The sequence below is a fragment of the Triticum urartu genome, chromosome 3A, assembly GCF_056163025.1.
Source record: "Triticum urartu cultivar PI428250 chromosome 3A, HENAU_Tu73, whole genome shotgun sequence".
In the NCBI taxonomy this organism is placed as follows: domain Eukaryota; kingdom Viridiplantae; phylum Streptophyta; class Magnoliopsida; order Poales; family Poaceae; genus Triticum; species Triticum urartu.
In genome coordinates this window covers 64,102,375-64,115,275 of record NC_141875.1, presented here as the reverse complement: position 1 = coordinate 64,115,275, position 12,901 = coordinate 64,102,375, and the positions used below count along the sequence as shown (strand labels likewise).

Here is a 12,901-nt window from a genome sequence, read left to right as displayed (position 1 = left end):
ACTACACTACAGTATAATCAATAGTACTACATTCATACTAATGGTTTGGCATGGCATGATTCTTTCCACATACTTGTAGTATATCCGACTCATGGCACACTCATACACGCCACCTCACCCATTGGCCGAATCCATGCCAATCCGACAACAAAATTTCCCCTATATTATCCCCATAGTGGGGTACGGTAATCACATGTGAGAAAAGAGATGCGTATGTATGTAGGGCGGTCATCTCTCACAGGCAAGCTCATCATCATCTGCCTCCTACCTATCCAGTATCCATCCTACTCTATATATGACGAAGAGAATGAGGTGACAAGACGCCGCCGCACTAATTATTGTGAGCCTCCTCCTATCCACTCGCCTCGTCTCACCCCCGCTTCCATTTCTTCTCCTTCTTCACTGTCCAGGAGCTGTAATATGCTTGGCTTGATGGCAGCTCCATGCCAATCTCCCCAAGGAGGAAATGAGCTCTACGATGACTGTGATCCTACGGTGTACGGAGGCCGGGTCCTGCTGCCCCGGCAGGCCAGCTCGGCGCCACCGGCTGGGCCGCCGGAGCTGTCGACGACGTCCTCGTCGACGGGGTCGGGGAGGACCGCGACGGAGGCAAGGGCACTGAAGGTCCACAGTGAGGCCGAGCGCCGGCGTCGGGTGAGGATCAACGCTCATCTCACGGCGCTCAGGAGGATGATCCCTGATACCAAGCAGGTTTGCGCCAACAATATCTTACCCATTTCACCATTTCAGTGCTGTGAGGCATCAACCAAACAAAGCTCAGCTGCACATAATTATTGTCGTTAGCTCATCATCTTTTCTGGTAGAAACTGACTTTGCATTAAGAAGTTCGAACAATTCTGATCGACCTTTATTTGTGTCAGCATCAGTCAAGAACTTTATCAAGAACATTGAAAACCCGTACAAGTGTTCACATTTCATCAGATTTTTCACCCTGGAATTTGTAGAGTAAGACAAAGTACAGCACGGTACACTGCTGTTATGTGACTTGTCAGAAAAATGTCTCTCATCTTCCCTTGTGCAGATGGACAAGGCCGCCTTGCTAGCCAGGGTGGTGGACCAAGTGAGGCACCTCAAGAGGAGAGCAAGCGAGGCCGCACAGGCACAGCAAATGCCGGCCGTCCCGCCGGAGGCCGACGAGGTCTCCGTGGAATTCTGCTGCACCGGGGACACCGACGACGACAATAGACGCCTGTACATGAAGGCGTCTGTCAGCTGCGACGATCGGCCGGACCTCGTCGCCGGTTTCATCCAGGCGCTCCATGGCCTGAGGTTGAGGACGGTGAGAGCGGAGGTGACCTCCCTAGGTGGAAGGGTGCGGCATGTCTTCACACTCTGCAAGGAGGAGGAGGAGGAAGGCAGTGCAGCAGCAGGTCGTGCTGGACTGAATTCTCTGAAGGAGGCTGTGAGGCATGCTCTGTCCAAGGTTGCTTCACCAGAGCTGGTGTGTGGCGGCAGTCCGTTCCAGTTCCAGAGCAAGAGGCAGAGGATTCTTGAGTCGCATTACTCAATCATGTCCATATAGATGAGTACTTCTGGAGTAATTATATTTTTGTGCCAGAATTGAGGTGTGAACTGCTGTTAGTGCTGTAAGATAAGATAGATAGATATCATGGCAACAGGGTTTACACTGTGTGCCTGACGTAGCATGGCTGCCGACATTCAGATTGCAGAAATCCTAGATGGTGACGATTCAGCAGTCGCGTGGGGCTAATACTCTATGCAGCACCTCCTCATTGGTGCTTCTCATGTTAAGATATGAGACACACGTAGGTAGAACTACTTTGTCTTTTTTACCTTCGTTATTATGTTAGGTATATCAACAAGTTTCCCTGCTCGCCGGGTATTACTAGCATCGGAGTAAAATAATACTTTCAAATGAAGGAAACTTCTGAGTTTTCAAGGTTTTTACACCATGCAAGTTTTCAAACGAAATAGAGCATTTTAGCACCTTCGGAAAAGGTTTTCTGCTCTAAAGAGCACTGAAACCTTATGGGGGCAAAAAAAAACATGTTCTCATGAGAATTTACAAGCAGAAAACAGACTATTGAAATCCTCTTATGTGTGTTCTCTTCATAATATTTTGACTTTCAAAAATTGTAGGCACCGTTCAATTACCCCGTTATACATGGTAACTTTGTTTGCCAACAAAAAAGAACTTGGTAATTTGGATCCCACTGAATTACTCCCTTATGCTTACCCTACTTTACCACATAATTCAATCGTCTTCAGATTCTAGAAGCACAACTTTCTTCTTCTTCTTACTAATGCCTAACTTTTGCTTTTGAAGAGCACAGCAAGCCTGAAACTTCTCTGTCTGAGAGCAGCTAGGTGCCTAGTAGATGTATAAAGATACACAGTTGGCAGTTGGATTAACTCACAAACTAGACGGAGTTGCTGCTCAGCGAAGGGAGGTCCTGGGCGGAGACGGACAGGCACCCGCCCTCGCCGAGAAACTGCGCGCGGTAGCCGAGGCTTGTCACGGGCGTGAGCGTGCCATTGCTGTCGTTGTCGTCGTCGTCGAAGTCCACCGAGTAGATCGCGAAGGTCAGCAGTTGCCGCTTGTTAGACTTAGAGATATTTAGGTTCATGTAATCTTAACTACTTCCTTTATCCTCTCCCGTTTAACTTTCTATCCCTCGTCCTGCTGAATCCTAGCGATCGATGGATTCCTTGTAAACCACGGCAGAGGTTGTTCTTGCTCCGAATCAATATATACCCGCGGCTCCTCTACGGAGGAGTAGGAACGCTTCACCAATCCAATCTAACATAGTATACAGAGCCAAGTCTCTTCGTATCGTCTAGCAAAACCAAAACCCTAAACACCCTTCCATCGCCATGGCTATGAGCTCAAGCACCGTCGGCCTCAACCTAGGTGCTCCACCAACAGAAAAGCTCGCAAGGGGGAACTACCTCCTATGGAAGGCGCGGGTCATGCCGGCACTGCGAGGTGCGCAAGTGACCGGTCTTCTCGACGGCAGCGACGCCGCACCGCCGAAGACAGTAGAAGTCACCAAGGCGGACAAAACCACGGCCATCGAGCCCAATCCTCTGTACGACCCGTGGTTGTCGAAGGATCAGCAGGTTCTGAGCTACCTGCTGAACTCTCTCACCCAGGAAATCCTTGCACAAGTCATCGGTAAGGACAACACCTTTGATCTGTGGACTGCTCTTACCACGTTGTTCGCTGCACAGTCGCAATCCCGCATAACCAATCCGCGGATGGCCATCTCCAACACCAAGAAGGGCAACATGTCGAGCAACGCCTTCATCGCCAAGATGAAGAACCTCGGGGACGAGCTAGCTGCGGCTGGACGTCCGGTAACCGATCCAGAGATGATGGATTACATCCTGGCTGGCCTTGATCGGGACTATAATCCCATCGTGGCAGCGGTCAGCGCCATCAAGAACTCCATCAGCGTTGACGATCTCTTCACGTAGATCTCTGTGTTTGATCAGCGGATGGAGATGTTGGGAGACGGACCAGCAGGCTTTCGCTCCTCTGCCAACGCCGTCTACAGGGGGCGCGGGCAGTCCCGTGGCAGGGGAGGCCGTGGCCGAAGCAACCGAGGAGGATGCGGTCGAGGGAATCGGTCCTCTTCTTCCCCTAGTCGCGGCGGTGGTGGTGGCGGCCATCAGCAGCAACGATTTCGTTCCCAACCACAACAACAACGGCAGGAAGAAGGAGACTATCCAGAGTGCCAGATCTGCTACAAGTTTCATCCTGGTGGCGCAAGAGCATGCTGGCATCGATATGATGATGACCATGATGAGAAGAAAGCAGCAAACCTCGTCACCAACAACTACGGTATCGACACCAACCGGTACGTAGACTCCGGCGCCACTGAGCACATCACCGAGGAGCTTGATAAGCTAACGATGCGGGAAAAGTATCATGGTGGTGATCAGATACACATGGCAAGCGGAACCGGTATGGACATTACTCATGTTGGAAAATCAATTTTTAAAATCCTCGTAAAAGATTTACACCTTAATAATGTCTTACATGTTCCACATCACTACTAGGGAAAACCTTATACACAGAACTTTAGCGATAGCGCATGTTAAAAAAGCACTCTGGTGCTAAGTAGCAGTAGCGCGCTGATGTAAACGGTGCAACAGTAGCGCGCCTGAACATAAAAGCGCTACTACTAAAATTTTCACGGCTTAGCTGATAGGCTACACATAATAGTAACGATCTAGGTAGAACCGCGCTACTGCTACTTGCTTTGTAGCAGCGCGTTTACGCTGAAAGGCGCTACTGCTAAATGAAATAAAATTAAATGGAAAGCAAATAGAAAAGTAAATGAAAATGAAAGAAATGGAAAAAGGTGAAAGGAAAAAATAAAATGTAAACAAAAATAAATAAAAAAGAGGGAAAAAGAGAAAGGAATAGTAGTAGCGCGTATCGAGGAACGCGCTGTAGCTAGCTTAGTAGCAGCGCACTTCCTGGAACGCGCTACTGCTACTTCTGACTTCACCACGCGGTTCGTTCTTCTCCACGACCACTTCCCCCAAATTCAACTCCTCCGCTGTCGCCGCCGCCGTCGCCCGCCGGCCGCCGCGCGCCCTCCCGTCGCTCTCTGCACACCCTCGACGCCGCCCCCGACCCCGGATTCGACGCCGCCCCCGACCCCGATCGACCTCGACGCCGCCCCCGACCCCCACCTCGACGCCGCCCTCCGCCGCGCGCCCGATCCCCGACCCCGACCTCGACGCCGCCTGCCCCTCCCTCGCCGCAGGCACCCGAGGTGAGCACGCCTACTCCTCCCCCTCCCCTACCTCTGCCTAGGGTTCTTCAAATTTTAGTTGCATCAAATTAGTTAGGGTTCATCTATGGGTGGAAACGAATCGAATGCGGATGTTATCGGATACAGACGCAGCTCGGATGTTTTCTTAGATGATGTTTTCTTAGATGATGAATAAACACTATTGTAATGCATAATAAAACGAGTAAAATTTGACCACTTATTTCACTTTTAAGTTGGATAATTGGAATATCCGCTACCACTTTCCACCCCTAGGTTCATCAAATTAGATGGTAATTAGGGCAGTAGTTCCTAGGTACTAATTAGTTAGTAAGAACTAGGTACTAATTAGGTACTAGTTTATTTTTATTTATAATAAGTTTATTTTTAGTAAGGACTAGTTGAATTAATAGAACTAGTTGAACATGTCACATTTGTTGTTATTTTTTTAGTTAAAGCAATTATTCCCGCATCGACGTCGACGATGCCTATCCCGCATCCTCGTCGTCGTCGACTCGACGGAGGACACCTGCTTGACCAGATGGGCCATGTCCGGGACTGGGCTCCACCGGGCTGGTACTGAGAGACGCTACCTACCGGCGGGCGCAGCTTGGTGAGGAGTCAGCATGTCGTTGACCCGAACCCTCTTTGGTGGCGGTCGCGTGGGCTAGTGACGGTCCAGAGGCTCGAGGATCCCGCAGAGGTGGTACGTCACCGTGTCAGGGAGGAGGACGCGCACGTCCGTCGCTACTTGTTTGCGTTGGAGCACGGGTTCTCCAATACCTGGCAGGTTCTCCAGTGATCTCACTAGAGCTATGATCCTGTGATGGTTCCTTCTCTTTGGATGTCCACCGCACGTGTCAATACCTGTCGTGTGCTAGGGTATTAGTGATGTTATATGTATGATACTATTCGGGGTGTATTAGTGATAATATTTGACGATGTACGGACGCATGAGATGATTTACTTTTGCTTATTGAATGCACGCTAATTTGAATACTTATTTATTTTATGATTTGGTTTTGCTTATTGAATGCTCATGTCAATATGAGTCCTATAAGATATTTTGAAATGTATATCTTGTGTTGCTCAAATAGGATATGTGCTTGCCCAAGTGGCCGGTCATGTTTGCAGGTTACACCTCTGAGTGGCCTATGTTTTGCTGGAGTGTTGATTCATTTCCGTTCCGGCAAATTTCAGGCGCTCGATATGTTCTATTTTAGCAAAGGTCATGCCGGATTTTTCCGTGAATTTTGGCATGACTTGTGCCAGAATATGTAGGAAATATCGAGTGCCCCGGATTTGTGTGTTGAGTATCCTGGTAGTTGCCTTCGACCGATTTTCAATTAATGATTCAACTATGAACATAGGAAATGTCTGACGACGGAAAGGATTTTGGTATTTGCGAATACTACAAAGACGAGCGCGGCCTGTGCGACAGAATCTTCCTAGATGATGATAGGTGCTTCAGCATCAAGCTGGACGAGAACTTTGAAGTGGATACAGTAAGTCACAACGACAAGTCTTTTTTAGTAATTAAGCATGACATCTGCTTCATTTGCTTCAACTTATAATTTAATTTTTTTACTATTCTACTAGCGTATCCCTGCCATGCAAGAGTTTTGTCTTGGATAAAATAGGTTTCAGTCCTATGAAAACTACTATGGAGGTAAAGAGAGTTTACTTGAAGACCGAGCATGGTTATACTTTCCACGCAAAATTATACAACACAGACACCTACACCTATTTTGAATGCAAAACTTGGCAAGCACTATGCAAGACTTATGCATTTGAGCCTAATATGGTTATCACCTTTGATATTCGTCCGGAAGATGATATTGAAGGTAATATCGACATCTGGGTCGACGTGCAGACGCCTCCAGTTATACCATTATGTGAGTTTCTCAACCATATTTATGTCTTTGATATTGTTTATTCAAAAATAGTTGACAACTAATTTCTATTGAAAGCTTATTTCTGTTCAAGCAAACATGTCCAGCGCTTGGTAGACATGACCTACTACTGTCCCGGTGCTGAACTAAACTGCGAGGAGATAAGTCATTATGTTTCATGGCTTGAGGATCTTCATACTGTCAAGACAAATTATTTTTCTGGACTTAAAAATCTTAGTACTCAAAACGTGCGACCAATAGTGTTCGTACTAAACTACGGTCACATCTATTTAGGAAAGATGGTAAGATTTTTACTATTTGTCCTCAGTGCATCTTTTGCATATATTATTTTTTAAACTAAACTTCATTGCTAAGTTTGTTACTATACAATGTTTTTCAACAGGGACTCCCGATGAATGTTGTGCCTCATTGGATCCAGACTAATGTCACATGAGAATGGTTAGCTTACGGCCAAGACATCCTACAATGCACTTTAGTGCATTCAGGATTTCTAAAAGCGAGGAATACTTAATAGTGAAAGACTGGAGCAAAATTGTGAACGATCGCAGAGAAGTACAAGGGGGCAGCAATCAGAAGCGCAACCCACGATTAGGAGACATGTTCATCTGCATGCTCCAACTTGATGAAGCAAGAGTGCTACACATGTTTTATGTTATTTTACCTGAGAGAGGGCAGCACGAGTGATTAGCTAGCTAGAAATGAGTTATGATGATTAAATAGCTAGTGTTGGTGGTAATGACTATGATGATTATTATTAGCTAGTGTTGGTGGTGATTAGATAGCTAGCGCAGCTAGTGTTGGTGGTGATTAGCTAGCTAGAATGAGTTTGAAGATGATGATGTGTGCTACACTATGACTATGATGATTAAATAGCTACTGTTGGTGGTAATGACTATGATGATGATTAAATAGCTTGTGTTGGTGGATTAGATTCAAGTGGAGGCAATATGTGATACACATCGAAAGTACTACTAGTCCAAACTAGATCAAGTTTGGATTAGTAGTATATTTTTGACATGCACCACATGTTGCCTCCACTTGAACCTAATCCACCTTCATTTGACACACTGTTATGGACATATTGATATAACATCCTCATAATTGGTATTGTACCAAAATTTGTATAACGGCGTATAAATACACTAAAAATTAAAAAAATGAGAAAAAGAATACTAGTAGCGATGGAGAGTAAACACGCTACTACTAGCTATATTAGCAGTAGCGCGGGAGTGAACCAACGTTGTGGCCATATGTCTTAGCAGTAGCGCGTGTTGCACGCGCTACTGCTAAGGAATAGTTGTAGCGCCTTACTAGTAGCGCGGTGTCCCGCGCTACTACTAGGGTTTTCCCTAGTAGTGCATGCTTCCAAGAATCTCATTTATGTTCATCGTTTTGCCCTTGACAACAATGTTCTCATAATATTTTATCCCTACTCTTTTGTGATCAAGGACTTGGAAACGAGGAGAGTCATCCTTAGAGGAAAGTGTGAGGAAGGCCTATATCCACTCATATCATCTTCATCTTCATCACGATCGAATAAGCAAGCGTGGAGTGTCACCAAACCTTCCTCGACAAAGTGGCATAGTCGTCTTGGTCATCCCTCTTCAGTTATAGTTCAGCATGTCCTTAGCAAGAATAATCTTCCCTATGAGTCTAGTGTTAAGTCAATTTGTGATGCTTGCCAACAAGCTAAGAGTCATCAACTACCTTATCCTATATCTACGAGTGTATCCACTGCTCCATTGCAGTTAGTCTTTTCAGATGTATGGGGACCAGCTCCCATATCAATTGGCAGATTTTTTTATTATGTTAGTTTCATTGATGATTATAGCAAGTTCACTTGGATTTATTTGCTAAAGAAATTATCTGATGTTTTCCAAGTGTTTGTTAACTTCCAAAACCTCGTAGAACGCCAACTAGACTCAAAGATTCTTGCTATGCAAACCGACTGGGGTGGTGAGTATGAAAAACTAAATTCCTTTTTCCGAAAAATTGGAATTTCTCACCATGTCTCTCATCCCCATGCTCACCAGCAGAACGGGTCGGCCGAACGCAAACATTGTCATGTTGTTGAGGTAGGACTAGCATTGCTAGCCAATGCTTCCATGCCCCTAAAATTCTGGGATGAAGCCTTTCTCACTGCCACATATCTCATAAATATTCGACCAAGTAAAGTCATCAAATTCGAGAGCCCCATCACACGTCTCTTTGGCATCAAACCAGATTTCAAATCCCTTCGAGTTTTTGGATGTGCATGTTGGCCGAACCTAAGACCATACAACACACGCAAACTTGCGTTTCGTTCAAAAAAATGTGTGTTTTTGGGCTATAGCCCTATGCACAAAGGAGTTAAGTGTCTAGATGTCCCCACAGGCTGAGTTTATATTTCTCGAGATGTTGTGTTTGATGAATCAGTTTTCCCGTTTGAATCTCTTCATCCTAATGCCGGCGCTCTCCTCTGTCAAGAGATTCTTCTCCTTCCATCTACACTTTGAGATTTCGATCACGGGGGAAATAATTGCACTAACCAACATGATGATAATATTCCTACCGGAAACAGTCCATGTCTTCCGTGTGTGCGGGTCTCTGAAGAAAACGGAGCTCAAAACGATCAAAATCCCGTCCAAAACGAAGCTATATTGCATGTGGAAGAAGAAGACGAAGCCGGCACGGCGTAAGAAGACGATATGGCGGTGCCTGCCACACCTGCGCGTCAATCCTCCTCGGATCGGGCGCGAATATCCGCCCCGGATCGCGAGCCGGTCGGCCTGCATGGCCAGGGTAGGGCGATGCAATCAGCGACCGCCACATCTCCACGCGGAGAATCGTCCTCGAGCGCCGGCCCGCGCATGCAGCCAACCGCGAGGCGTGGCTCGCACATGCGGCCGACAGGCCCACCTGGCGTGGGGTCGGATGTGGCAACGGACAGTGCGGCCATGAATGAGCAGGCCACACCAGCAGCCACTAGATCTGATGTGGCGTCTCCTGGTTCCTCTCTGGGATCTTCTGCAACCAGTGATGTTGTGCGTACGCGTGTACAACAACTTCTACCAGCCACATCAAGGTCACAACTCGGCTACAAAAAGGTATTAAAAATCCAAAAATAAGAACTGATGGCACTATATTGTATGGCATGTTGTGCATCTCAGGTGAGCCGACAAAATTGGATGATGCACTTGGAGATCAAAAGTGGGAAAAGGCTATGGATGAGGAATATACAGCTCTAATGAGAAACAAAACATGGCACTTGGTGCCAAACTGGAAAGGTAAAAATATTATTTGATTGTAAGTGGGTGTATAGGATCAAGAAAAAGGCAGATGGCTCCATTGAGAGGTATAAAGCACGTCGTGTTGCTAAAGGTTTTAAGCGGCGTTATGGTATTGATTATGAGGATACATTTAGTCCTGTGGTAAAAGCTACAACCATAATACTTGTGCTAGCTATTGTTGTGTCTAGGGGATGGAGCCTAAGGCAGCTACACGTACAGAACGTCTTTTTGCATGGTGTTCTGGAAGAGGAGGTCTACATGAGGCAACCACCCGATTATGAAAATAAACAAAAACCTCATCATGTATGCAAACTTGACAAGGTCATCTATGGTTTGAAACAAGCATCTAGAGCATGGTACTCCAGGTTAAGTATGCAGTTGAAACATCTTGGGTTTATTGCATCAAAGGCTGACACATCTCTCTGCATATACAATAAAGCAAATACTATTATTTTTGTGCTCATATATGTTGATGATATTATAGTTGCAAGCTCTTCTCAGAATGCTACTAATGCTCTCCTGCATGATCTGAGCTCAGAATTTGCCTGAAAGGATCTTGGTGATTTGAGTTTCTTTTTAGGCATTGAAGTTAAGAAGGTTCAGGATGGTATAGTGTTGAAACAAGAAAAATATGCCACTGAACTCTTGGCTCGGATGGGGATAAAGGATTGTAAGTCTTCACCCACACCATTATCTTCATCAGAACAATTGTCAGCATATGAAGGGGAGCCACTTAAGGAGGTAGAAAGCACTAGATACAGAAGTGTCGTTGGAGCCTTGCAATGTTTAACCTTGACACGACCAGATATTTCATTTGTTGTTAACAAAGTATGTCAATACTTGCATGCTCCTACTTCTGCTCATTGGACAGCTGTCAAAATGATCATACGGTATGTTAAGCACACTGTGGGTTTGGGACTACATTTCAGACGTTCCAATTCTACACTTGCTAGTGCTTTTTCTGATGCAGACTGGACAGGCTGCAATGATGATAGAAAATCAACATGTGGTTTTGCTGTTTTCTTTGGTTCTAATCTTATTTCATGGAGTGCGAGGAAACAAGAGTGTCAAGGTCAAGTACTGAAGCTGAGTACAAATCATTGGCAAATGCTACTGCTGAAATTATTTGGCTTGAATCTTTGCTTGAGGAATTGGGTGTGAAGCAACATCGTATTTCATGCCTATGGTGTGATAATTTGGGTGCCACTTATTTAAGTGCTAATCCTGTTTTTCATGCCAGAACCAAGCATATTGAGATAGATTTTCACTTTGTACGAGAAAGAGTTGCAGAGAAGAAGTTGGAGATACGTACGGCTTATTCCTTCGAGAGATCAAGTGGCTGATGGGTTCACTAAAGCTCTACCATACAAGCCATTTGAAGCATTCAAGGACAATCTCAATCTAGGATAGGTAGTTCAGATTAAGGGAGGGTGTTAGACTTAGAGATATTAACGTTCATGTAATCTTAACTACTTCCTCTATCATCTCCCGTTTAACTTCCTATCCCTCATCCTGCTGAATCCTAGCGATCGGTGGATTCCTTGTAAACCACGGCAGAGGTTGTTCCTGCCCCGAATCAATATATACCCATGGCTCCTCTACGGAGGAGTAGGAACGCTTCACCAATCCAATCTAACACCTCTGAGTTGTGCTTGCCCAGACGATGACATGCCAAACGACAAGCAGCATCCGTCCGGCGGACTGGATGAGGTGGAGGGTGTCATGGTAGCGCGAAAAGCGCATGGCGCCCGGCGCCGTGGAGACCATGTTGTTGAGTGTTGGCCTGGGAGGGTAAAGCTGCACGATATCCGGTGACGCCGGGTGTGAAGTGGTGGCGTAGAGCCTCCCTTGGAAGGGCAAGGCGTTCCGGATAGTGAGCTTCCAGTGGCGGCGCTGGAGGACCTCCCAATGGCCCTTGCCGGCCTCAGCGGCGACCACCACATTTCCGTTGGCGTTGGGGAACCGGACCACGGCCGCGATCGAGCTCATTGACGGCTCCCTGCTGCTGCATACGGCAGCCTCCATCTCCTGGAGAGAGCCCATGTCATCGACCTCCTCGTGGTACACGGTTGTGAGGGACTGGAAGTCGACGGCGACGAGCGGGGTGTAGCAGCACGCGGACGGCGGCGGTGCTCTTGCGCAGGAGGACGAGGAGGCCGTCATTGAAGCCGACGATCCGGTAGCCTCGTAGCCCCGGCAGGCGGACGCGGACGCTCCTGGCCGTGCGCGAGTGGAGCAGGGCGATCTCCCGCGCGTCCTCCGGGCGGACCGCATCGCCGTCGCAGAGCGCCACCCAGTCCTGGGGCCAGAGGGAGTGCTGGCGCGCCAGCTGGTGCAGACGGCGTGGAAGGCGACGTAGTCCACGGCATCCAGGATCAGGTCTGCGACGAGGCCGACTATATTCGTGGGGAGAGACGCCCAGCCGCCGGTTGTCCGTTCCGGCCGGCGGCTCTGGCGGTTGCGGGCTAAGGCGGCGCGTTTGCGCTTTGAAATCCTACGAAAGAACGGATGGGGCTTGCCTGCTCCCGTTCGGTGCTCCCATCCGTGCTCCCGCTTCATCCATTAGAAAAAAAATTCCATGGAGACCGGTTGTAAACCTCCATCCATGCGTACCCGGAGCCATCAGCTGCCACGTGTCCAGCCAGAAAATCGGACGGCGCACTTCGGGCGCTTCTTCCGTCGGCTCGACAGTGGTCGCTCGGCTCCCGATCGTAATGTTCCCGGCTCGTTTCCCCTCGGCTCACTGTTCCTCGGCTCAGGCAGCTCAAGAAGCCGACGATCACAACGGATCTGGCGAGGAGAGTGGCGGCCGCGGCACTTTCCTCAATCCCCCCGTCCACGGCTGCGACGTGGCCTCCGCCGTCAACACGGCCTACTCACAGTCACCGTCGCCTGCAAGATGTCGTCGGGGAAGACTATAGATCGCGCAGATCTGGCGCACGTGTTCGAGTTG

The 12,901-nt window shown here is 47.6% G+C and overlaps 2 protein-coding genes across 3 annotated transcripts; one reads left to right on the top strand and one right to left on the bottom strand.

Moving 5' to 3' along the window:
* Positions 1-206: 206 nt before the first annotated feature.
* Positions 207-2,443, top strand: LOC125547972 (transcription factor bHLH51-like). 2 transcript variants are annotated; one of them, XM_087546391.1, is made up of 3 exons: positions 207-711; positions 1,043-1,558; positions 2,309-2,443. In XM_087546391.1, exons 1-2 carry the CDS (start codon positions 208-210, stop codon positions 1,541-1,543), a joined length of 1,005 nt encoding a protein of 334 aa, XP_087402517.1. In that variant the 5' UTR covers position 207; the 3' UTR covers positions 1,544-1,558; positions 2,309-2,443. The 2 variants fall into 2 exon arrangements, with proteins under 2 accessions (XP_087402517.1, XP_087402516.1); XM_087546390.1 differs by lacking the exon at positions 2,309-2,443 and having other exon boundaries at positions 1,043-1,929.
* Positions 2,403-12,006, bottom strand: LOC147978582 (uncharacterized). The gene is made up of 2 exons (XM_087546392.1): positions 11,611-12,006; positions 2,403-2,579 (listed from the first exon to the last, which is right to left on the bottom strand). The coding sequence occupies exons 1-2, from the start codon at positions 11,989-11,991 to the stop codon at positions 2,403-2,405; spliced, it is 558 nt and encodes a 185-aa protein (XP_087402518.1). The 5' UTR covers positions 11,992-12,006.
* Between the last annotated feature and the right edge of the window lie 895 nt (positions 12,007-12,901).